The sequence below is a fragment of the Delphinapterus leucas genome, chromosome 6, assembly GCF_059928025.1.
Source record: "Delphinapterus leucas isolate spDelLeu-1000000601 "Yukka" chromosome 6, BTC_Dleu_Yukka2, whole genome shotgun sequence".
NCBI lineage: Eukaryota > Metazoa > Chordata > Mammalia > Artiodactyla > Monodontidae > Delphinapterus > Delphinapterus leucas.
In genome coordinates, this window is record NC_143134.1 from 16,626,369 (window position 1) to 16,652,646 (window position 26,278).

A 26,278-nucleotide genomic window follows, 5' to 3' on the forward strand; every position below is an offset into this window, starting at 1 on the left:
CATCCAATTGTCTCCTCCAATTAATACCATAAGCAAAGAATTCCACCATGAAACTCTGAGGAAAAAATATGAAAATGCTGTTAACAAAAGATTACTAAGTCTTTGTCCAAAGGCAAGAAGACCCCACACTTTGTGCAAAGGCTGCAGCTCACCAGAGATGTGAAGCAGCTGTCAGATTCTGCAAACAGAATCCCACCCTTTCAAGGTCAAGGAACCCAGCGTGAAGTTGAAGTTTCACTCTGATCTTCCTCTATAAGATTCTCCAGCCTCCTCTAATCTGAATGGAAATTAGCAAACTTCTTCAGCCTTTCTTCCTTTCCTAGGGTTGTTGGTGAGCCTGGTATCTACAACCCCGCCAACTCTGCAGAAAACCACAGTTTAGATGGAAAATCACTTTGGGTTTCTGGCTCATCAGCAGTACTGCACATCTAATTAGCTCAACAATTGGTCCCTGTGATAAAATCAGCTAATCTTATGTTCAAATGGCTGTTCCGTGGTAAGTAATACTGTCACTCTCAACTTCACGTGGCATAAAGAAGTTGCTGAAGAAGCTGCTTACTAGGGGGTCACTGGGGGCAAACCAGTGAAGACTATTAAATTAGTAACTTCAGTCAATGTTATAGTTAGTACAGGGGGGTCCCGCCAGGGCTCAGATAAGATGAATTCCCAGGATGTGGTGACAGGGCCGGAAATGCCAACTCTTACCAGAGAAAACAATACATATAAAATGATGGAAAGCCATCTGCAGAACCTCCCCGAGGTTTAACCCGAATGTTTGTAATAAGGTAGATTACAGAGTCCTAGGCCCTCATCCAGTACTGTTAAGAATGACTCTCCCAGATTAAAGACCCCTGTTGCTTCAGGAATCTGTTCAAGGTTATCCTGGAGAGAAAACCCAGGAAGCCAACTCCAGGTGTCACCTCCCAACTTCTTCCTCTCCTTCACTCACCTGTGAAGGCAACGTGTGATATCTGAGGCTCTTTCCCTACTTAGTCAGCGACCTAGTAAAAACCACGTTACTCTTTAAGGTAAATGTAAAAACACAGATCAACTTCTTTATGGTGTAAAAGCTAATCACACTGCCTCTCACCAGCACTGAGAATTGCTGATTTCTTTTTCTTCTTTTGGTGTGTATTTATCAATTATATCAATTGCATGGACAGTTAGAAATTGATACAAGCTTCAAAACTAGAAACAAGAAATACATGAATGCATACAATTTTACATAAAGATACAGAGAGACATATTCATACCTATATCTAAACATATCCATTATATCTATGTATGTATACTGATACATATAGTCAGAGATATAGAAATGGCTCCATTTGTATAAAGTACTTAAAACAGTAATTAGCATGTAGTAAGTACCCAGTACTGTTGCTGTTCTATTAACATCAATGTCATTATTATATGTACATATAGATATATCAACTATATACATACATAACTGTATATTATGTAATTCTACGATTGTAGCAGGATGCCTGCTAAAATTAGACTCGTGTTTTTCATTCTCTGCTCTAACAGAGGAGCCAGAAAGTCACTAAATCATAGTAAATTATCCTGGAGACACTGTAGTCACTTGCTGGCGTGGACCGGGCAGGGGTGGGTGAAGGATCCTTTGTACATTGTTGCACCTCTCGTGCATCAGCTCAGATCCCCTCGGCCTCACCTTTCTCTCCTGCAGTCCCTGCTGCAGTGGCCAGCTCTGCATGGACTCTGCGTAGCCTCATGCAGTGTCTCACCTCACACCCATGCCATGTGCCTCTTGCTTCCTGCCCTGGGGACACAGTACCCTGAGCCCACAGGTGTGCAGCCCAGAAGTGTGGAGTGAACCCATGGGGGGGTGGCATCCAACGGACAGATGCTTCCCTTCTTCCCCCGGAAGGACCCGTCATTTCATAAGGACCAGACACCCCTTCACCGAGAGCAGGGGCCAACTTACATTGGTTCTCCTTCCTCTTCTCTTCCACTCCCCTGCCCCTCACTCCTGCTCTGTGGCACCCAGTAAAGTCCTCACATATAAGCCTTTTTCACGGGCTCTCCTTTCTACAGGACCCAGACTAAGACAAAAATCACAGTGGTCACCTGTGTGCCAGTGCTCAACAAGGTAGGTGACACCATGAGACACCTTGTTCTTTAGTTCCTGAAAAGGAAAATAGCTTGACCCCTCATGGCATAGATAGGAAAAGAGGGAAAAGGACAGTAGCTCTCACTGCTCAAGGTGGGACAGAAGGATAAATCCTGACCCGGGGCTTCCGGGTGGGGACCCTTGGGCACTGGCTGTGTCAGGAAAGGAAGAGATCTCTGCACTTGACAGAGCTCAGCCACGGGTCCCCAGGGCCATGGCTGTCAGTCCTCAGCTCTGTCCAGCGGTGGCTGGAGGAAGAGCATTTGACCCTCATGCTGTGCCTCTCCAGAGAGGAGAAGAGAGGAGAGAGCAGTTCCTGAGCTCTCGCAATGCGCCAGCCCGGGAGCAGAGGGCTTGTAACCGTGGGTCTGCCAGCCAGGGAGTCAGGCTGACGCCCCGCCCCCTGCAACACACACACCGCCCCACCCCTTATACTGCTGTGCTGTCGAATCAGGCTGCCGCTGGCCCCATGTGGCTATGTAAATACACAATTAAATTAGTTAAAAGAAAATAAAACGTTCGGTACTTCAGTTGCATGAGCCACATTTCAAGTGCTCAACACCTCTATGTGGCTAGTGGCTCCTGCCGGATGCTGCAGGAGAGACCATCGCCATTGGGTAGAGAGCTGTACGGAGGCTCTGGTCTAGAGTCAAGACTCCATGGGTTTTAGTCAGTTTGCCAGGAGGGAAATACTGGACTTTCTACTCACCTATCAGTGGAATCCAGGGCCAGTTTTTATTTATGTATAAAAGAGTCGTGACAGTATTTGTTCTCTGAGTTGGTGATAAAGCAGTTCTATGTGATTATGTTAACAGCAATGGATATCTGGATGCTGGGGGCACAAGAAGGCCCCAATCTTTATTTTAAAAATAGATCCTACTTTTAAAAGTCAAGCAAAAAATATGTATACGTAGGAATGTATTTAATTCCCATATGCTTAAGTACAGAACACCCAAAAAGCACTAGGTTAGAACAACTGTCTAGAATATAAGATTAACATTCCCCAAATCTACAAAAATAATGGAGAAATTATTAAAACAAATAATATTTAATATCTAAATTTTACTTCATATGTGTATCTGTTATCTAAGACCAATGTGGGTTCCACTCAAAGCTGAGGATAAGAAACTATATTGGGGTAGAAACCAGAAAATGAGGTGTAAGTTAGCCTCTTCATCATCACGTGGAAGGCACCGACCTCGTGAGCTTAAAATTTTCATTGTGAACACCAGAATATCAGCTCATTTTGAGATATTCTGCAGGGAGATTAATATCCTTCCAGAGTCTCTAAGAATTACTGTTTGTACCTTAAGAGATTGTAAATCATTATATTAGGAAATCAATATATAGCATTAATCATATGTAACTTTTAGTATTACTTACTAACACAGCCTTTATAATTAAATATAAAGAGATTAAATAAAATAGAACTAACTTTTCAGGTTTTGCATGGGGCCAATTCTCAGTGGAGCCTGCCACAGCACCTTGTCTGGTGTAGGCACTTCCCTACCCATCTCTCCAATGCTGGTGTTCCTCAGGTCCTAAGCCTCCTCTTCTCATCACTTATCACTTTTCTAAGCGATCGTATCAGCAACTAAGGCTTCATTTACCAAATATAAATTGATAATCCCAACAGTAATAAGGGCTACCATTTGTTGAGCACTTACTATGTGCTACGCCCTGTGCTTTACAAGCATTAACCCAGTTAATAGTCACAATAACCCTCCCTGCAAGGTGGGAACAGCCCATGTCTCCTCCTGATAGCCACGTGGATGCACGCATCAGGGGTACCTTAAACACCACCCTTCCAAACTTAACTCACCCTCCCCACAAATCTGCCTCTGTTCCTCCATACCTTCACACAAAACATCACTAGCCAGAAACCTACGTCACCCTGGATTCCTCCCCCTCATCTAGTCTCCACTTCCAATCCAGGCCCAGGTTCTATTAGTTCTCCTTCCTAAATATCCCTTCATTCCATTCATACTTCCACCATCCTAGACAAAGCTCCCATCACTTCTGGCCTACAGTCCTGTGACAGAGGTCCTTATGTGTCCGCCTGAGGTAAATATGATACATGGCTTTCTGAGTGTCAGGCATCTGATAAAAACTTATGCAGCTGACATACCAGTTGAGGCAATTCAAGGCTGGAGGTCACAAGCTGAAGTGAAGCACACGTGCCCAGGTGAGCCTACCATTATCAGAAAAGTCATCATGGGGGAGGGGTGGTGGTGGGATGAATTGGGAGATTGGGATTGACATATATACACTAATATGTATAAAAGTGATAACTAATAAGAACCTGCTGCATAAAAAATAAATACAATTCAAAAAAAAAGAGAAAGAAAAGTCATCACATACATGCACCCCCATGTTCACAGCAGCACTATCTACAATAGCCAAGACCTGGAAACAACCTAAATGTCCATTGACACAGGAGTGGATAAAGAAGGTGTGGTGCATATATACAATGGAATACTCCTCAGCCATAAAAAAAGAACGAAATAATGCCACTTGCAGCTGCATGGATGGACCTAGAGATTACCATACTAAGCAAAGTAAGTCAGAAAGAGAAAGACAAATACCATATGATATCAGTTATATGTGGAATCTCAAATATAACACAAATGAATTTATCTATGAAATAGATACAGACTCACAGTCATAGAGAACAGGCTTGTGGTTGCCAAGGGAGATGGGGGGTGGGGGAAGGATGGATTGGGAGTTTGGGACTAGCAGATGCAAACTATTATATATAGACTGGATAAACAACAAGGTCCTATTACACAGCACAGGGAACTATATTCAATATCCTGTGATAAACTAGAATGGAAACATTTTTTTAATTAAAAAAAGAAAAGTCATTATAAAAAGAGATCTGAGAAAGGATAATTTATACTTAAAAGCTTTTTAGGATGGAAATATAAACAGGCTCAAATGAGTTCAAAACGTTTATTTTCTTGTAGCTTCTGCAGTACAGTGCAGCTGGGTGCCTCTGGCTTGAGGTCCAATGTGAGGCTGCAGACAAATTATCAAACTGGGGCTGCAGTCTCAACTGAAGGCTTGACTGGGGTTGAGGGGCTTCCAAGCTCATGCATGTGGCTCTTGGAGGCCTTGGTCCCTTTGCCATGTGTGCCTTTATACAGGGATGCCCCACAACATGGCAGCTGGCTTCCCCTAGGGCAAGTGATCCAAGAGGCAGTGAGACAGAAAGGGCCCCCAGGATGGAAGCCACAATCTTGTAATGAACTCGTCTCAAAGGTAACATCCCATTGCTTCTGTCATTCATTCAAAGGGAGTCATTAAATCCAGCCCACACTCAGGGATAGGAGATTCCACGTGGGCAGCAACCACTGAGGGCCATCCTCGAGGCTGCCTACTATTATCATCCAAGCAGACTTCACAGCCTTGGAGGGAGGGAGAGGACGTGCTAAGGAATAAATGGGGTCCTATCAGCATCTCCGTTAGCCCTGTCTGCTTTTCGGAGTTGAACTGACTGTGAGTGGCATGTCCTGCTCCTTTTTCTCAATAGGTGTACTCTTGTCCCTGCCCCCTCCTCACTGCCACCTCTGCCACCACAGGGATAGGTGGAGAACCCACACATTCCTGAGAATGGCTGCGTAGCAGACTTTTTACATAATTCTAAAATAGATCAGCATTACTGTAGCTCCTGGCTCTACTCTTAAACGTGGATCCAACTCTCTAGAAAATATAAAGATAATTAAAATTTAAACACTATCACAAAGTTCTAAACTTTAAAGCAACTCAAGTTATTTTGAAAAGAACTAAATCTCTATCAGAGGAGATTTTAAAAATATAATACAAGTTAATGGTGAAAAATAATTATTTCATAATGTAACATCTATATTTCTGAGAAGTATTTTTATTATAATTCAATCTACTGTTACAAGCAAGAGAGAGAGCACTATGGGTTGAATTCTGTGTCCCCAAGAAGATGTTGGAATTCCAACTACCAGGAACTCAGAATGTGAACTTATCTGGAGATAGGGTCTTTGTTTTTTTTTTTAACATCTTTATTGGAGTATAATTGCTCTACAATGGTGTGTTAGTTTCTGCTGTATAACAAAGTGAATCAGCTATACATATACATATATCCCCATATCTCCTCCCTCTTGCGTCTTCCTCCCTCCCAGAGATAGGGTCTTTAACAGAGATAATCAAGTTAAACGTGGGCATTAGGTAAGGCCCTAATCTAATCTGACCGGAGTTGTCATAAAGGTGTTCATTTGGACACAGAAACAGGCACACATACAGGGCAGATGATGTGAAGACACAGGGAGAAGACGGCCGTCTACAAGCCCAGGAGAGAGGCCTGGAGCAGATCCTGCCCTCACAGCCTCCAAAGGATCCAGCCCTGCCAACACCGTGATTTTAAACTCCCAGCCTCCTGAACTGTGAGACAATAGATTTCTGTTGTTTAAGCCTCCACGCCCCGCCGCCCCGGTCTGTAGTACTTTGTTATGGCAGCCCGAATAGATTAAGACAGGCAGAGGAAAAAAAAGAGAGACTCAGAGAGAGAGAGAGAGAGATTACATGTTAAGCTGTATATTCATCTGGAGGACTTGACTTTAAAGAGAAATGGCATAAGGGCCTATTCTTCTATGGAGCAGAAATGCTCAATTCCAACAGGCTGACAGAAATTTCCAAAACATGTGAAAACAGAACACAGTGCCAAGTGCCAAGAACCAGACTCTGCCTCCACAGGTGGGGTCCGGGAGGGAGAGGGGACCCTACCTTCTGGTAGTCCTCTTTGGACCTCAGGGATGCCTCCATGTGCTCAGCAGAGGTCGGGTAGATGGCAGAGCGGTACTGAGAGCCGTGGTCGTTGCCTTGGCGCAAGCCTGGGAAAGCAGAAAGCAGAGGATTACTGGGGTGGCCTGGGCAACGAGGCCAGTGCCACACATTCTCCATGACTCATGTCCTGCTAAGTGCTTGTTTTAACTGCATCCTGACACCAGTCTCCTTAAACAAGCATGCAACGTATCTGTTTTGCTTTGCCTATTTTAACTGTAACAAATATCTTTGAACTTAAGGTAAATTTATCGCAGGCCTTGCATCGCAGTAGATGCTCTGCAAATCTGCATTTTTCTATGCAGATACTTAAGTCATAACCATGTATCGCTTGCAAAGCACTGTGACACACACTGTTTCCTTGGCTCCTAATGAGACATTCTGTGTGGCAGGTGTTACCGTCCCTCGGCTGGCAGATAAGGAAATGGAATAATGTAAGTGGAAGTGCCTGGCCTAGTGCTTTGCACACAGGAGTTGCCTAATAAATGACAAAATGACTGATGCTCAGAGAGTTTAAAGAGTTTGCCTAAGATCATGCACCTAATCAAAGAAAAACCTAGCACTTAAAATCAGCCCAGCATACTTTCCACCCTGTCACAGCAGCTAAAGTGTAGATGCTGGTCAATTTCTAACTGAATGATAGAGTCCCCAAGTGAAACAGCCACAGGCCTGCCATAGATCCCCTATAGATCCCCATGTTGTTGTAAAATGAACTTCACACATGTTTACTGCATCATTCAAGCATCAGTTTCAGTTTTAACAAGTGCCCCCAAACTCCTCCAGTAAAAGATGCAACTTTCCAAAACAAACAGTTCCATATTTTCGAGCCCCCAGCTTAGTTGACTTCCTAGAAACTCCATTCTCCCACCTTCAGAGTCCCCTCCTCTCCTCAATGCACAAAGGCCACATGGGGACCAGGAACTAAGCGGCTTAAAGAGCCAATACCAATAATGACATCAAAATATTAATTTAATATTATATAATAAAAATAAACCAGCCCATGTCTCCAATAAGCATTGATTAATACCAAATTAGTATATCTATTTCATTTCTTTCTAAGTTATATATTCATTTAAGTATTATGGTAGTAGTCTTATGGTGTACAATATATAAGTATTAGTTACAGTATACAGTAGGTATTATAAATATTATTTATTAAGCACCTAATACATGCTGAGTACTTTTTCAGATGCTGAAGATATAGCAATGAATGAAAGAAAATCCTGTCTTCACAGAGCTCACATTCTAGTGGAGGGTAAGAGACTGGATAAATATACATTCCAGAATGTTCTCTGTTTTCAATTTTCCCTCCTTCCAAGTAGGGCTTTTCCCATGTGACTACTTCCCATCCTTTTGTCCTAACATCCATTTGCATAATGGCAAGATGGTTGCATCACTGTTCCTTCTGAAACATTCTCCACGAAGAAAAAATATTGCCGGATGGCTGATTTTCGGTCAAGTCAGACCCCTCTACATTCAGAACAAGATGCCGAAAAACACTGTCTCCATGTGTAGTTGTTTAAATCTATTTAAGTTTTCTTTTTTTTTAAAAGAGAAATTAGTATGTGAGTAAAAGAGAACCTGCAGGTATGATTTATTTATATTTTTCAATAAGTTTTACTAAGATTACATACGCCTTGTACACTGAAGACTAATATCTGTGTGTTTACTTGGAGGTCTCTGAATTATCATAGGATCATGGAAAATTGTTGCTTACAGATAAAAATTGGCTTTTTAGAAAACAGAGTGGGAATAATTAAGAATCACTCCAAGGATATGGTTTAACAGCGGGCTCTTTCACGGATCATATTTTCACAAATCATCTGGTATAAGGATTATACAATGAAACCCTTAAGTTTACATCGATTTTTTAGAGCTGCTCTTGTAGTGACATGACAACCTAAGGGGTAGAAACATCTGGAAGACTTCACAAAATTGTGTGGTTGGGCAGAAAAGATGCACATGGCTGTCATTCTGGACAAGTATATAAGGCAATGAATTTCTATAAAAAATAATCCATGCATTATTTATACAATTAGAGTTCATACTACTACTGTAATCGGGGATGGGGATTTATGGGCCTTTCCCTGAAGCCATGATCCCTCGATTCTATATTCTAACTTGATCGCTTGTTCACCGTAACACTGTAATACTGATATGGCTCCTCCCACTGTTGTCCCTGTCTTCTTGTGCAGGTCTGGGCTGTCACCAACACACTGTGGACAGCTTTAAAGAGGAGTAACTTCGTGGGCATTACCCACAGCCCTACCCCAGACTCACTGCACCTCTCCCATTGTACGAACCCAAACTAACCGTGCATTGGAAAGATGGGAGCTATTCACACAGTTAATAGTCACATTTGTGGGCAGAAGTCTCTCAATTTTGAATTTACAGCTTCAACCTTCTAATCACATCCCTTCTTGGATGTTCTAATAAAACTAAAAGTTCTTCATGTCAGAAACAATACCCTCTCTTCCTGGACACTCTGGCTAAACCCCTGACTGGCCAGGAAGGAAGACAAGAAAGTGTTAAAGAGATACACTAGGGGATGGAGAGAAAACATGAAAGCCTGTGTTCAGATTTCTTTGAGTCTTGAGTGATACTGGACTAGGCATTAACTCTCCGGTCTACTCAAGGACAACGTTATTTTGATTGCATTCTTCCATCACAGTTCATCCTGAGAAGAAGGTATAATACCTTAAACCAAAACCATACATCTATATCCACATACATGTGTGTGTACCTTAAACCAAAACCATACATCTATATGCACACACACGTGTGTGTATTTGGTTAATTCCAATGCATGTACCTTTCAGTTCGCTAATGAAGGGGCTTATTAAGTGGATAGAAGCTTCAAATTTGAAAGCAGATGGTTCACTGGGAAATACGATGTGATGCTCAGTAGATTGAGAAACCTATAGAACTAGGGCTTTTCTGTTCTCATTATTTTTAATACATTGCATTTATAGATGTTTAGCATCATTAAACTTTTCACCATTTCTTTCAACCTCTATTGGTTTATATAATGAACACAAAACAGTAATTCACATGTGAGGAAAACCTGTTTACTAAATCTCTTGTCAGAAGCCTAGGACTCAGAGCTGCAAGAGCTTGTTTTTAGGTCTGACTCTGCCACTGACATGTTTTATGCAAATTTCCTAATCTTTCTGAGCTTCAAACCTCTTCTGTAGAACAAGGATTATAAGGGCCTAACCTATAGGTTTGTTTGAGGAGCAAATAAGATGGAACCTGTAAAGTGCTTTGTTGACTATAAAAAATTATGTAGGGGTTAAATACTTTTATTTTTACAACTTTTCATAATCTTAGAACAGTTCAGAACAACTACTTTGAAATAAAAATAACAAATGACATCACACAAGACACTTTAGGAGTGACCCTTTTCCCCCAGAAAAGCATTATTTATATTAATATCTCAGATACTCACACAGCAGGGGTCTCACAGATAAATAATCCAAAGAGAGGGTAAGATTCATTTTATGTGTGTAGAAAGGTACTGCTCAGTTTTTAACTAAACAGTTTATTACATTTTTCTTTAACAGAATGACCTTCCTAGTTAAATTTTAACTCTGCTCATGTCCACCCCAGTTCTTCATTTCAATGGAAAACAAACCCAAGAAAGGGTTTGTTTGAGTGAATTCTCCTTCCCCTGCTCCTACCCATGAAACGCTTTCAAATGCAATGTCTTCACGCTTGGTCTCTGATCTGAAGTTTGAGAAAAATCAAGCCTGTTAACATTATCTTGTATCTCTCAAGCTCACACCCACTGGGTTACTAAAAAGGGGGAAAGAAAGACTTGCAGAGCGGGTGATAGAGAGAAACAAAAACAATTAAAAATTATTGAAAAACGAAGTTCTTAAAGTCCTTCTTTCTGACTTCCTGCCTTCTTTTCTTCCTTCCACTCATTCATCCGTCTTTCCCTGAATCAGGCAAGGTACTAGATACTGAGATTCAGAAATAAGACAGTCTCATTTTTCAACTAGGTCCCCATCCTAGTACAGTGAATGCCATCTTATGAGTTAAACCTAGATCTACCTGACACGGAAGCACTTTCTCTTTTCAAGATTGATGCACAAGAAGTTACAGCGAAACAATCAAAGACTATGGAACACAGTGTGTGTGTGCGGTGCATCTGGTGGGCAGTGGAGCATGCCAGCCCAAGACCCAGAAATAAGAAGAAGCTTGGTCTACGCTGAGGGCTGTGAGGAGATGAGCCTGGGTCCTGCCAATTGTCCTGGAAGGAAATGAAGCCAGTCGGTTGAGCACGAGGCCGCATGGGTGTCTTGACAGGACACACGGGGGACCAGAGACGTATGGAAAAATCAGTTTCAAGGGAGCCACAGAATTCCGTGGAACCCCGGGTGAGCATAGGGTTCCAAATCATCAAAAATCCAGAGCTCTTTTGCACATTGATTCAATATGTGTTGCAAAGTTCACTGTGCCTTCCACTTGGCTTTGGAAAAACTAGGAGGATAAATTATTAACATTATTTTGGCTGTCTTCACATCCCAGGAAAGTAAGCAATAGACTTGCTGTAGGGGGTGAAAAGAGAATAACCGGCTCAGATGCAACATCTTGTGCTTAAAATTCTTCCATAACGCTCTCTAAGCTGATTACTGAGGACTGGGCTTTGGGGCATTCTTGAAAAGAACTGCCCTCTTGGAACCTACCAACTGTTTGAGATTTCTCCATCCACCTTCTCCAAATAAGATTTGAAAGGGACAAACCACCATGAGACTGCTCTAAGATTTCCCTCTCTCTCAGTGGAGCCGGAGAAAATGCTGGAAAACAGAGAAATGCTTAACCTATAATGAGGCAAAAAGATGGATGAGTTCTCATCTGCTCAGTAGCCCTCTAAACTTTGGCTCATCTTTGGGTACTAGCTCTGTTTTATACCTTCAGACTAGAGAGATGAGAAATATGCCCGAACATGGAAATTTTAAAGGGAAGTTCACACTGTGAGCTGTTGTGAGGTGATTAAGAAATTTCAGGAGCCACCAGCTGATAGTGAACGTCAGGGCAAGGAAGGACATATTCCGAATGGTCTGAAATTACTGACTCTGTGTTAGGGAGCTTCCAAGGAGCAATCTCATTAGAGGACCATCCATGTTGGCTACGGAGACCAGGTGACCCCCACCAGGATGAATCTATATTCTTCTCTTCTACAGCCAGTTGCTAGGAAAAAATGGATCCCGATCGTGGTCTGCTGCATGAAGCAGAGAAACTGGCATGAGTTTTGCCACGAGATGGTTCTGGATTCTAATTCCATCTCTGCGTTTACTGTGTAACTTCAGCCGAGGTACTAGACCCATCTAAGCTTCAGTGTCCTCATTCGGAAAAGTGGGGATGGTGATACATACCTCACAGGTTTGCTAGGTATCTTACATAGGAGCTCAATAAACATATCTCCACCATCCCCTTGTGACTTCTAATGCAGAAATTCAAGGAGGAGAAGTTTTCAACATACTACTTAAGAATTTAAAAATTCCTGTCAAGAAATGAGCTACTAAGCATCTAGCTGAGTTCAGGAACCTTGCTAGAGATCCAGCTGAAACACAGACCACTGAGCCTGATCTCAGTCTCAGGAAATGTCTAGAATGTATCAACAAACATATGAATGCAGAGAAGCAAGTTGTGATCACTAGGATGAACATGGATCCATCTAGAATCCATGCCTCTTAACCTCTCTGGCCTCAATTCAGCATCAGTAAGGATTTGGGTTAGATCCTTTTAAAACCAGTTTTATTAAGGTATAATTGACATACCATAAATGGTATATATTTAAACTGTACAATTTGATCAGTTTTGACACGTGTATATGCCATGAAATCATCACCACAATCAAGATAATGAACACTTACAAAAGTTTCCTCATACACCTTTTAAAACTCCCCTTCTCACCACTCCCAGCCCCCATCCTAAAGCCCCAGGCAAACACTGATCTACATTCTGTCATGTGTATTTTTCTAGAATTTTATACAATTGGAATCATGTCGTGTGTACTCTTTTTTGGTAACTCAGCCATGTTGCTGTATGTATCAACAGTTCCTTCCTTTTATTGCTGAGCAGTGTTCCACTGATTGGATATGCCAAATTTGTTTACTCACTGACCTGTTGATGGATATGTGGGTTCTTTGCAGCCTCTTGCTATTAAAATAAAGCTACTGTGATCATTCACGTACAGGTCTTTGTATGTACATATGCTTTCATTTCTCCTGGATCAATACCTGGGAGTGGAATGGCTGGTACATTTATGTTTACCTTTTGAAGAAACTGCAAAACTTTTTCCAAAGTGGTTGTAACATTTTACGTTACCTACCAGCAATGTATGAGAGCTCAGTTGTCGTATCCACACAAACCCTTGTCATGGTCAGTACTTTTAATTTTAGCCATTGTCAAAATATGTGTAAGAGTATCTTATCGTGGTTTTAATTTGAATTTCTTAATGTCTAATAATGTTGAGTATCTTTTCATGTGATAATTTGCCATTTGTATACCTTCTCTGGTAAAGTGTTCAATTTTTTCCCATTTTTAAATTGTATGGTCCCTTATTATTGAATTTGGAGTTCTTTATATATTCTGGATACAAATATCTTATCAGATACATACTTGAAAATATTTTCTCCCAATCTGTGGCTTGTCTTTCATTCTCTTAACAATGACTCTCAAAGAGCACAAATTAATTTTGATGAAGTCCGAATTATCAGTGTTTTCTTTTATGGATCATGTTTTTGGTGTTGTATCAAAAAAAATCTTTACCTAAGCCAAGTCACAAAGATTTTCTCCTATATTTCCCTCTAGATGTTTTATAGTTTTAGGTTTTAAATTTAGGGCTATGATTCATCTTATGTTTTGTATATGGTGCGAGATATGGATCAAAGTTGTTTTGGTTTTGTTGTGGTGGCGGTAATTTGTAGTTGTTTGCTGCAAATACAATTGTTCCAGTGCCATGTTTGGAAAACACTATCCTTCTTCCACTTTGTAGTCTCTCCTCCCAGACTCTGCGCTATTTTTTTTAATAGTATATATTGTGTGCTTTTGTTTTTTATTTCTCCATAGTCTGGTTCCAGGACTCTGCTCTTAACCACATCTCTGTACTGCCTCTGTTACTTTCTTTTTTTTTTTTTTCTTTTACATTTTTTGTAGAGTATAGTTGCTTTACAATGTTGTGTTAGTTTCTACTGTACAGCAAAGTGAATCAGCTATACGTATACATAGATCCCCTCTTTTTTGGATTTCCTTCCCATTTAGGTCACCACAGAGCACTGAGTAGAGTTCCCTGGGCTATACAGTAGGTTCTCATTAGTTATCTATTTTACACATAGTATCAATAGTGTATATATGTCAATCCCAATCTCCCAATTCATCCCATCTCCTTTCCCCCTCGGTATCCATATGTTAGTTCTCTACCTCAGTGTCTCTATTTCTGCTTTGTAAACAAGATTGTCTATAATACCAGTTTTTTCAGATTCCACATATATACATTAATATATGATATTTGTTTTTCTCTTTCTGACTTACTTCATTCTGTATGACAGTCTCTAGGTCCATCCACATCTCTACAAATGACCCAATTTTGTTACTTTTTATGGCTGAGTAATATTGCATTGTGTATATGTACCACATCTTTTTTATCCATTCCTCTGCTGATGGACATTTAGGTTGTTTCCATGTCCTGGCTATGGTAAATAGAGCTGCAATGAACACTGGGGTGCATGTGTCTTTTTGAATTATGGTTTTCTCTGGGCGTATGCCCAGTAGTGGGATTGCTAGGTCACATGGTAGTTCTACTTTAGTTTTTTAAGGAACCTCCATACTGTTCTCCATAGTGGCCGTATCAATTTACATTCCCACCAACAGTGCGAGAGGGTTCCCTTTTCTCCACTCCCTCTCCAGCATTTATTTTTTGTAGATTTTGTGATGATGGCCATTCTGACTGCTGCGAGGTGATATCTCAGTGTCGTTTTGATTTGCATTTCTCTAATAATTAGTGATGTAGAGCATCTTTTCATGTGTTTGTTGGCCATCTGTATATCTTCTTTGGAGAAATGTCTATTTAGGTCTTCCGCCCATTTTTGGATTGGGTTGTTTGTTTTTTGATATTGAGCTGCATGAGCTGTTTGTATATTTTGGAGATTAATCCTTTGTCAGTTGCTTCATTTGCAAATATTTTCTCCCATTCTGAGGGTCGTCTTTTCATCTTGTTTATGGTTTCTTTTGCTGTGCAAAAGCTTTTAAGTTTCATTAGGTCCCACATGTTTACTTTTGTTTTTATTCTCATTACTCTAGGAGGTGGGTCAAAAAAGATCTTGCAGCGATTTATGTCAATGAGTGTTCTGCCTATGTTTTTCTCTAAGGGTTTTATACTGTCTCACCTTACATTTAGGTCTTGAATCCATTTTGAGTTTATTTTTGTATATGGTGTTAGGGAGTGTTCTAATTTCCTTCTTTTACATGTAGCTGTCCAGTTTTCCCAGCACCATTTATTGAAGAGGCTGTCTCTGCTCCATTCTGGCCTCCTTTGTCATAGATTAGGTGACCATAGCTGCATGGGTTTATCTCTGGGCTTTCTCTCCTGTTCCATTGATCCATATTTTGACTTTGTGCTATTTTTGCCTAACATTTTACTTCTACATATCTTATAACCCTCAAAATACACTTATTATTTTTGCTTTAAGCAGTGGTTTATCTTTTAAAGATGTTTAAATCTTTAAAAATCTTTATATTTAGTCAACATGTAGTTAACATTTCTAGTACTCTTTATTCCTTGTGGAGGTCCAGATTTCCTGATGGCATCATTTTCTTTCTTTCTGTTTGAAGGACTTCCTTTAACATTTCCTTCTAGCTTGGGTCTGCTGGTGATGAATCCATCCAGCTTTTGTACATCTGAAAAAATAGTTTTGCTTTCTTTTTGAAAGGTGTATTCACCAGGCCAAGAATTCTAGTATTTCTAGTACGACAATTCTTTTTCTTTCAGTACAGATGTTGCTCCACTGTCTCCTAGCTGGCATTGCTGCTGCTGAGAAATCTGCCATCTTCGTATCTTTGTTCTCCTGTATGAAATTATCTTTTCTTTCCTGTGGCTGCTTTTAAAATTTTCGGTTTATCACTTATCTTACTGATTTGATTATGATGTGTTGTGATGTTTTTCTTCACGTTTCTTGTGTTTGGTGTTCATGTAGCTTCGGGGAGCAGTGGTTTTATAGTCTTTATCAAATTTGGATTTTTTCTGACATTACTCAATTTTTTAATCTCAGGCATTGTAGCACTCATCTCTTGAAGATGGACTGGGTCTTTTTTATATTTTTTGTCTTTCTACTTCACATGTCCAACCTTCCCTCTAGCTTCTTAAACATACTGAATACAGTTTTAATGGCTTTAAAACCTGTGCTAGTGTCATTATCTGCATCAAGTTTATATCATTTTCAATCAATTGATTTTTCTCATTAAAGATAGCATTTTCTTGCTTATTTGCATGTTGTTGGATGCCAGAAATTGTGAATTTTATCTTGGTGGGTGCTGGATATTTTGTTATTCCTACCTATGTATTCATACACTTTGTTCTGAGAGATTAAGTTACTTTGCAAAAATAACATATCCTTTTGATTCTTGCTTTCAAGCATTGTTACTTTGGACCAGAAAAACTTTTAATCTACATTAATTGCCCCACTAATGAGGTAAAGCCTTCAGAAGTACTCTACCTGATGTTCAGTGAGTTTTTATATTTTCCATTCTAGGTAATGAGAATGGGCAGTATTCCCAACCCTGTGTGAGCTCTGGGAATTGTTCCCTCTAATTCTTCAAGGTGATTCTTTTTCTGGCCTCAGGTTGTTTAATCACACATATGCTGGTCAGTACTCAGACAATTACTTAAGAGAACCCTTTGCAGATCCCCGGAATTTCCACTCTCTGAGTGTTTCTCTCCTCCCTTCTTCTGTTCTGTGAATTCCACCTTCCTCAGCATCCCTGGACTCTCAGTGCCATCTCCTGAACCCATGGAGACTGTGAGACTTGGCCTGGGTTCCTCCTCCTTGCTTTGCAGCCTAGAAACTTTCTCCAGGAAATAAGGTAGGGCATTTGTAGGACTTCTTTATTTGTTTTTCTTATGTCTACTGTGTGAGAACCATTGTTTCATTGTTTTGTCTGATTTTTTTAGTTATTTCAAGTGGGAGAGTAAATCCAGTCCCTATTACTCCTTCTTGATCATAAACAGAAGTCTTTGAGCTAAATATTTTCCAAATATCTTCTCACCCTAATTTAAAAAAACCATTTATAGTTAAAATAATGGGTATGGGGACACAGACAGACAGACTGAAAAAATTCCCTTAAGGTTTTTGTGGAGGTTTGGGGTGTATTTTTTGTTTGTTCTATTCTGCTAACAAATGGACTCTGTAAATTTATTTCTGTAAAATAATTCAGATTAAAAATTTATATGAACAGCATCTGGATGGTGACAAAATTTTTTAAATCACCATGATTAATCAAAAAATATAATTTCATCTATTTTTTTTTACCCTTTTATCTTCATTCTTCTCGATCATTCTGATCCAACAGTGTTCACAGTGCCTTCCTTCCTTAAATGCTTTTTCCCTTGGCCTTGTAACACTGTACTCACCTCAGAATCTCACTATTTCTTGACCACTTTATGTCTATTTGCTTTTCCATTTCCCGCCCCCCCCCCACCATCCTCCTTACTACAGATGTTCCTGGGCTCGGTCTTTGTCCGTCACCCTCCCTTCCATGTGCCCTCCAATGGAAACTTCCTTTTCTATGCTGTGAACTTACAAGTCTGAATTTGTGATTCATGTTCTCTTCCAGGCATCAGCCATGTAGAGCCACATTCCCGTTAGACGTTTACATATCTAGGCTCCATCGTCCCTGGATTCTCAACTTGACCTCACTATCTTTCATTGTCCCCCACCATTCTCATCTCTATCCATTGACTGGACCATTCTTCCAGCAACCCAAGTTTTCAATTTTGTAGTAATCCATGTTTCATTTGAGACTCCTTTACGCCTTAAGCCAGGCAGTCACCTAGCTTTACCTTTGTTTTCTGTAAAATCCTTCAGTAAAGTTTTTCTTTCCCTTTCCACAGCCTCCTCCCTGATCTAGAGTCGATACTCCATGGTGTGTGATGATAAAGCTAGTATGAACACCTGGATCTTCTGCAGAGCCCTAATTCAGGGCTGCTTAACAAATGTTTCCTGGCTGTCTCTGGTTGTGTAGGTTGAATAAATGAACTGGCAGTTCCTTGCAATAGTACTGCAAGCCTAATATTTCACCCTTCTTCCCGTGAACAAAGCCTAAGGACATCACTTTTCAGATTTTCCATCTCAGACCAGAGTGAACATCATGCAGAAAGGTGACAGATGCAGAAAGGTGACATAATGCTGCAACTCCCTGCTGTGAAACATACTCATTTTCATATTTTTCGCACTGGACTTAGAGTTTCGACTTGTTTATTATTCCTTTCAATGTTATAAAAGCCAGCACATTAATCAGTTCTTCTGCATATTAATATTCACTAAAGTAAGATGCCTTTGAAAAGTAAAGTGAAGGCAAGTAAAGTAAAATTTCCTTCAAAGTATCCATTGGATTTAGAATAAAATATGTTCAATTCCTGATTTTTTAATCCAGGCACCCCAGGAAGAGGATGGAGACAAGATGGTGGAGTAGAAGGACATGAGCTCCAGCACCCCAGGAAGTTACATTGAAATTTGGGCTTCCATGTGATTTGGTTAAGCATAAGCCTCAGTCACTCTTTTGCATACCAGGAGATGATAAAGCATCAGCAAGGGAAAGTGTTAACTAGGTCATTTGAGGGAGACAAGAGTACTTGGGCTATTTTAAAGGGGGAAGAAGAAGCTAAGGAATTAATTAATATACTAGAAATGAAATTTAAGTGATTTTAAAGACATCGTTGGGCATCTGAACTGTTAAAATAAAAGGATGACTACCAAGAATTCCCTATCAGGGTTTCTTAACTTTGGCACTATTGACACCTTGGCCTGGGTAATTCTTTGTTGTGAGGGGCAGTCCTACGCATTGTTGGATGTGTAGCAGTATCCCTTGATTTTACCCACTGATGCCAGCAGAGTCCACCCTATTGTGACAACCAAAAATATCTCCATACTCTGCCAAATGTCCCCTAGGGGCAAAATTGAGACCCACTGCTATATATTAATGAACTACATCTTTTGATATCATTGCTTATAGAAGCCTACATATTCAAAGCAGCTAAATGAAGCAACATGTGAAAAGTGAAAGCTCTAGGATATGTGGAAACCAACAGTTATAAAAGAGTATCAGAGGTCTTTGGTATTCATATTTTCATTTGCATCTGCTCATTTCAGTGGTTACCAGTTTGGTTCCACTTTTTACTCCCAAATTTAAGAGATCTGCATTAGAGAACACAATACCTTCTTTTTCCTTTTTTGGTAAAATAGCATTTTAAGCTACACATTGCAAGTCCACAAAGAAGAGAAGAACATAAGCACAAATTAAAATCAACATGCATATAGTTTGAAAGAGAGAAAGTTCTCAATTTTATGGAGAAGGCAAGAAAAGCACATTTTTTCCTTCTTATTTAATAGCTTGGTAGGAAAAAAAGAAGCATTAAAGTTGTTATCACATGTTTCCTGGTGACTAGAATATCTTACCATATCTCTCAGAAAGTCTCGTATCTCTCAAAAATTGGTACAGCCCCATCTCACCATACCACTTAGGCACTGCAATCAGTTTAACAGAGAACAAAAGTAACAGTGGCTTAAACAAGGCAGAATTATATTTCTTTTTCACTTTAAGTGAAAGGTACTGAGTTAGGTGATCTAGTGGTGGTCAGGTGGCACATGGTCACCAGGGACTCAGATTTCTTCTTTCTACACAACTATCCTTAGCAGATGGCTCTCATTCTCAAGGACATAAGATGCCTTCTGGTGCTACAACTGTCATGTCCAAGTTGTAGATTAGAAAAAGGAAAACTAGAAGGACACTTCTTCCCACTTCCTCTGTCTTTAAAGAGACTTCTCAGAAGTTCCAAGCCATACTTTCAGTCATATCTCATTGAGTGAAACAAGTCATATGACCACACCTCCATAATTCCCCTCTCCTGGCTCTGCTGTGGAGCAGGCCAAGGTCAGGCTACCTGAGGCCACACCCTTGCTCAGCTTCTTCCCCTTCCCTAATCTGCTTTCCTCACTCTCTTACAGGTTCTTTTCTTTTTCCTCAATAAATCACATGTACTAAATCCCTGTCTCACGCTCTGTGTCTAGAGAAACTAACCTAAGACTTCAAGCTATTCATCTAGTTTTGCTCTCATTCAAGCCACCTTACTGCCCACCTCCAGGGCTATGTTGTTTCTTACATTCCATCACTTTAGTTGTTTAGGTTCCTAGATGAACTCTTATTAGATATGTTTATTAAAGTATTATTAGACAAGTTTATTGAATTGCTATAATGATCTCTTAATGAGATCAAAGTTCTTGTGGTCAGCATCTGGCTTACACATGCCCAAGGGCCACCATTCTCAGAGAAAGACCACTGGCATACATGCTAAAATGTCGCACTCAGGATGGTATGTCTCCACTGTATTTAATTCACTTTGTGAGATTAGCATAAGCAGAGGCTTAGCTGCTATAACTCTGTTTACTAGATTTTGAACATTCCTAATTGCTTCTTCAAAATTTCTCTCAATGAATAATGAAACAACCAATGAATGACTCAGAACTTCAAACACTTCATGGATAAAGAAGGTGTAGTACATATGTACAACCGAATACTACTCAGCCAAAGAGAAAGAATGAAATAATGCCATTTGCAGCAACACGGATGCACCTAGAGATTATCATACTAAGTGAAGTAAGTCAGAAAGAGAAAGACAAATACCGTACGATATCACTTATATGTGGAATCTAAAATATGACACAAATGAACTTATTTACGAAACAGAAACAGACTCACAGACATAGAGAACAGACTGGTGGTTGCCAAGGGGCCATGGGGGAAGGATGGATTGGGAGTTTGGGATTAGCAGATGCAATCTATTATATATATGTGTAACGATCACTTTGCTGTACACCAGGAACTAACACAGCATTGTAAATCAACTATACATCAATAAAATAAAATGTTTTTAAAAGCAAGAAGAAAAGAACTTCAAACATTCCAAATACATGAACAGAGTCAGCACCTCTACTCCTTGCTTCTTAAACTGACCCCACCTCCCCAGAGATGGCATAGGAAGACCACCACAGATGAGCGGCACTGGTGGAGTGTTGCTTCAAGGATGACCTCCTGCCTCCTGCTGGAGAATAGGGCCTCCACGGGGGCAAAACATCACAGGGTTCTGAAGTCCTCCAACAGGTAGATGAACCTGCAACCCTCACAGCAACAGCTGGCACCTCTTATCATCACCCATGTGACCCTTCCTCCTGGCACACCCGGACTTTAGCTCAGGTGTTTGAGACAAGTCTTATTAATATGGAATAATCTCACATTACCTGACTGAAAATTAATTCTGTCCATTTTAAATGACATCTCATTTTAAAGTTAAAACACTGAATAACACTCAGAGAAAGGCTGAGCACCTGCCCAGGCCCAGTGCTGGATCTGCAAAGTGCTAACTGCAGTGCTAACTGCAAAGCCATGCTCTTATCCACTACTATCTCAATTTGTAAATTATATATCACTTAAGCAAAAAAACTGAAGTAGAAAATAGTGAACTATGAAAGATATTACATGGCTCTCTTCTGAAAGAAAGTATTCTGTGTTCCCTACCATTTCCACAATACTGTTTCTATTTTTTAATGCAATGCATCTCAAAAGAGATAAAAGAAAATTGCTATATAACAGAGGTGTCAAATATTCACGCTGTACCTATAAGGAAGGGTTTGAGTTTCAGTAATGAAAAAACATTACTTCTATAATCATAGATAAATTATTTTGAAAAGATATGGTGATGTCTTCCTAAAAGGCAAAATAAATTTATCTTAGTATAGTTTTTGCTTTTATGAAAGAGAAATTCTATTTCTGGCCAGCCAAAGGAAATATTTTAAATTATTATATCTTTCTTAGAATATCTGGGACTCCATATCCACTTATGCTACAAACTCCCAAGTTTGACCAAATAATGAGTCTTGAAATGTTCAAATTATCATCAAAATGTATGAAAACTTTCAAAATATTAAAATTTCTATGTCACTATTTCCTATCCATATCTTAAAGTTTTGTAGCAATGAGTCAGCCAAAGTACTCCCCTACAGAACATTATGCATGTAAATGAGATTTATAAGATGTTTACATTTGAATCAGTACCAAGCACGCATATGCACACACATTCACAAAGTTATTCTTTCATCATGGGCATTGCTCATATTATTAACAGGAACAGCAATCAATATATTAACCTTTGTAATTTCTAGATCTGATTACAGAAAGATACATAAATGTACAAAAGTTCATAAAACATAAATGCAGTTTATTAAAGTATTTACATTAATGCTATCATACTATATATAATATGTTGCAATATGTAATATTATTATACTTATTATAAAGTGAATGCTCATATAACCACCACTCATGTCAAGAAACAGAGAATTGTCAGCACCCTTGGAGGCCCTCCATGTGTCCCTACTGATGACAATACCTTCCCTCTCTCTAGTAGTACCCACACCTGATTTTTTTAACAGTAATCACCTATTTTTGAAATTTCCATCAATGAAGTTATTCTGCTGTGTTTTTTTTGTTTGTTTGGTTTTTGCGGTACGCGGGCCTCTCACTGTTGTGGCCTCTATCGCTGTGGAGCACAGGCTCCAGACGCGCAGGCTCAGTGGTCATGGCTCACGGGCCCAGCCGCTCCGCGGCATGTGGGATCTTCCCGGACCGGGGCACGAACCCGTGTCCCCTGCATCGGCAGGCGGACTCTCAACCACTGCGCCACCAGGGAAGCCCTATTCTGTGGTTTTAATCTTTCACTTACTGTTATGTTCATGAGGTTCTTCTGTTTTCTTCATTTTCATTGCTTTGTAATATCCCTTTGTATGAATAGATCATAACTGAGTTATCCATTCTACTGCTGATGAACATTACCAGCTTGGGGCTGCTAAGCACATTCCTGACCTGCATTCTGTTATATATGTATACCTTTCTCTTGAGTACATACCTAGAAATAAAATTGTTGGCTTGTTGGCTTTGCATGTCCTCAACTTAACTAGATGTTGAACCATTTCCCAGAGTAGGTGTATTAATTTATAAACCCATATCAATTCATGAGAGTTGTCAGAGCTCTAAATGTTTGCCAATTCATTAAAGTCTGTTAATGTCAGACTTTTCACTTTTTGTCGGTATGCTTGGTGTGTAATGAAATCTCACTTGATCTTAATTTGCATTTCCTTGATGAATAATGGCACAGATTATCATTTCATGTTTCCTCACCATTATAAGTCCTTTGTCCATTTTTCTATTCAGTGGTCTGCATTTTTTAAAGTCTACTGGAGATAATTTTAAAATCTACTTTTTATATATCTTGGATATTAATACTTTGGCAAATATAATCTTCCTATCCTTACATTTTCTTTATGATTTTTTTGATGAACCAAAGTTGTGATTTTAATATAGTTAAATTTATCAAATAGTTTCCCTTATGGTTAGTGCTTTATGTATCTTGTTTAAGAAATGCTTCTCAAACCCAAGATCATAACGATATTATCTACTTGAAGTTTTGTAGTTTTGTTTTCACATTTAGGTCTGTAATCTACTTGGAATTTACTTTTTTTTTTCACTCTTCTTACAATATTTTAGATTTTCTTTTAAAACTTATTTTTATTGAATAATAGTTGATTTATAATATTATATTAATTTCAGGTGTACAGCATAGTGATTCAATATTTTTTATACACTATACTTCATTTAAACTACTATATATAAAATATGTAACTAATAAGGACCTACTGTATAGCTCAGGGAACTCTACTCAATTCTCTGTAGCGACCTATAGGGAAAAGAATCTTAAAAAGAGTGGATATATGTATATATTTAACTGAATCACTTTGCTGTACACCTGAAACTAACACAACTTTGTAAATCAACTATACTTTAATAAAAAAATTTTTTAATGAAATATCAACTTTCCAAAGTTAAAAAAAATAAAATTACAAAATAATTACTATATTGCCCTGTGTCGTACAATATATCCTTGTTGCTTATTTATTTTATACATAATAGTTTATACTCTCAATCCCATACCCCTATCTTGCCCCCCTCCTCCCCTCTCCCCACTGGTAAGCACTAGTTTGTTCTCTATATCTGAGAGTCTGTTTTTGTTTTGTTATATACATTTGTTTGTGTTATTTTTTAGATTCCACACATAGATGAAAACATGAAGTATTTGTCTTTCTCTGTCTGACTTATTTCACTAAGCATAAAATACCCTCTAGGTCCATCCATATTGTTGCAAATGGAAGAATATCATTTTTATGGCTGAGTAATATTCCATTGTGTGTGTGTGTGTATATATATACACACCACAACTTCTCTATCCATTCATCTGTTGATGGACACTTGGGTTGCTTCTGTATCTTAGCTATTGTAAATAACGCTGCTATGAACACTGGGGTGCATGTATCTTTTTGAGTTAGTGTTTTCATTTTTGTCAGATACACATACAAGAGTGGAACTGCTGGATCATATGGTAGTTCTATTTTTAGTTTTTTGAGGAACTTCCATACTGTTTTCCATAGTGGCTGCACCAATTTACATTCCCACCAACAGTGTACAAGGGCTCCCTTTTCTCCACATCCTAGCCAACATTTATGTGTAGACTTTTTGATGTCAGTCATTCTGACAGGTGTGAGGTGGCACCTCACTGCAGTTTTGATTTGCATTTCTCTAACAATTAGCAATGTTGTGTATCTTTCACATGCCTGTTAGCTACCTGTATACCTTCTTTGGAAAAATGTCTATTCAGGTCTTCTGCTTATTTTTTAATTGGATTGTTTGTTTATCAATATTGAGTTGTATGAACTGTTTATATATTTTAGATATTAACCCCTTATCAGTCACATCATTTGCAAATATTTTCTCTCATTCAGTAGGTTGTCCTTTCATTCTGTCAATGGTTTCCTCTACTGTGTAAAAGCTTTTAAGTTTAATTAGGTTCCATTTGTTTACTTTTGCTTTTATTTCTTTTGCCTTAGGAGACAGATCAAAAAAAAATTGCTACAATTTATGTCAAAGAGGGTTCTGCCTATGCTCTCTTCTAGGAGTTATATGGTTTCAGGTCTTACATTTAGGTCTTTAATCCATTTTGAGTTTATTTTTGTATGTGGTGTTAGGGAGTGTTCTAATCTCATTGTTCTACATGTAGCTGTCCAGTGTTCCCAGCACCACTTACTGAAGACTGTCTTTGCTCCATTCTACATTCTTGCCTCCTTTGTCACAGCTTAATTGACCACAGGTGCGTGGGTTTATTCTGGGCTCTCTATCCTGTTCCATTTATCCATGTGTCTATTTTTGTGCCAGCACCATGCTGCTTTGATTCCTGTAGTTTTGTGTTACAGTCTGAAGTCAGGGACCACGATACCTCCAGGTTTGTTCTTTTTTCTCCAGATTGTTTGCTCTGGCAATTTGGGGTCTTTTGTGCTTCCACATAAACTTTAAGATTATTTGTTCTAGATCTGTGAAAAATATCATAGGTATTTTGATAGGGATTGCATTTAATCTGTAGATTGCTTTGGGTAGTATGTGCTTTATAATAAATCTTGATATCTGAAAGAACAAATCCTCCCATCCTCTTGTTCTTATCCAAGTGTGTCTCTGCTTTTCTTAAACTTTTGCCTTTCCAAATAAACATGAGAATCAGCTTTAAAGATCCACAAAAATAACACAACAAAAACACTGCAGCTGAGTTATTTTTATGAGATGCTTTTAAAATACTGATTCAATTTCTTAATGATTATAGGTCTATTCAGTTTTGTTTCGTTTTTGGCCATGCCACACAGCTTGCAGGATCTTAGTTCCCCAACCAGGAATTGAACACAGGCCACGGCAGTGAAAGCACCGAGTCCTACCCGGTGCTTTGGACTGCCAGGGAATTCCCAGTTTTGTTATATTTTTAAGGACTCTGTCTTATCTAATTATCTAACTTTTCAAATGTATTGACGTAAAGTTGCCTATCTACAGTGATATCCCATTTTTTCTTCCCAATAATGGGTATTTGTGACCTCATTTTTGCCTTGATCAACTAACCAATGTTTTATCAATTTTATTAGCCATTTTGAAATATCAATTTCTGGCTTCCTTTATCCTCTCTAC

General features: G+C 39.2%; 1 protein-coding gene across 4 annotated transcripts in view; it reads right to left on the reverse strand.

Moving 5' to 3' along the window:
* Positions 1-26,278, reverse strand: part of MSRA (methionine sulfoxide reductase A) — a 383,087-nt gene that overhangs the window by 98,489 nt on the left and 258,320 nt on the right. For all 4 annotated transcript variants that reach the window (XM_089912744.1, XM_089912747.1, XM_089912746.1 and 1 more), the window contains exon 5: positions 6,890-6,996. In XM_089912744.1, coding sequence (XP_089768870.1) covers positions 6,890-6,996 — 107 coding nt within the window. The remainder of the gene's footprint in view (positions 1-6,889; positions 6,997-26,278) is intronic.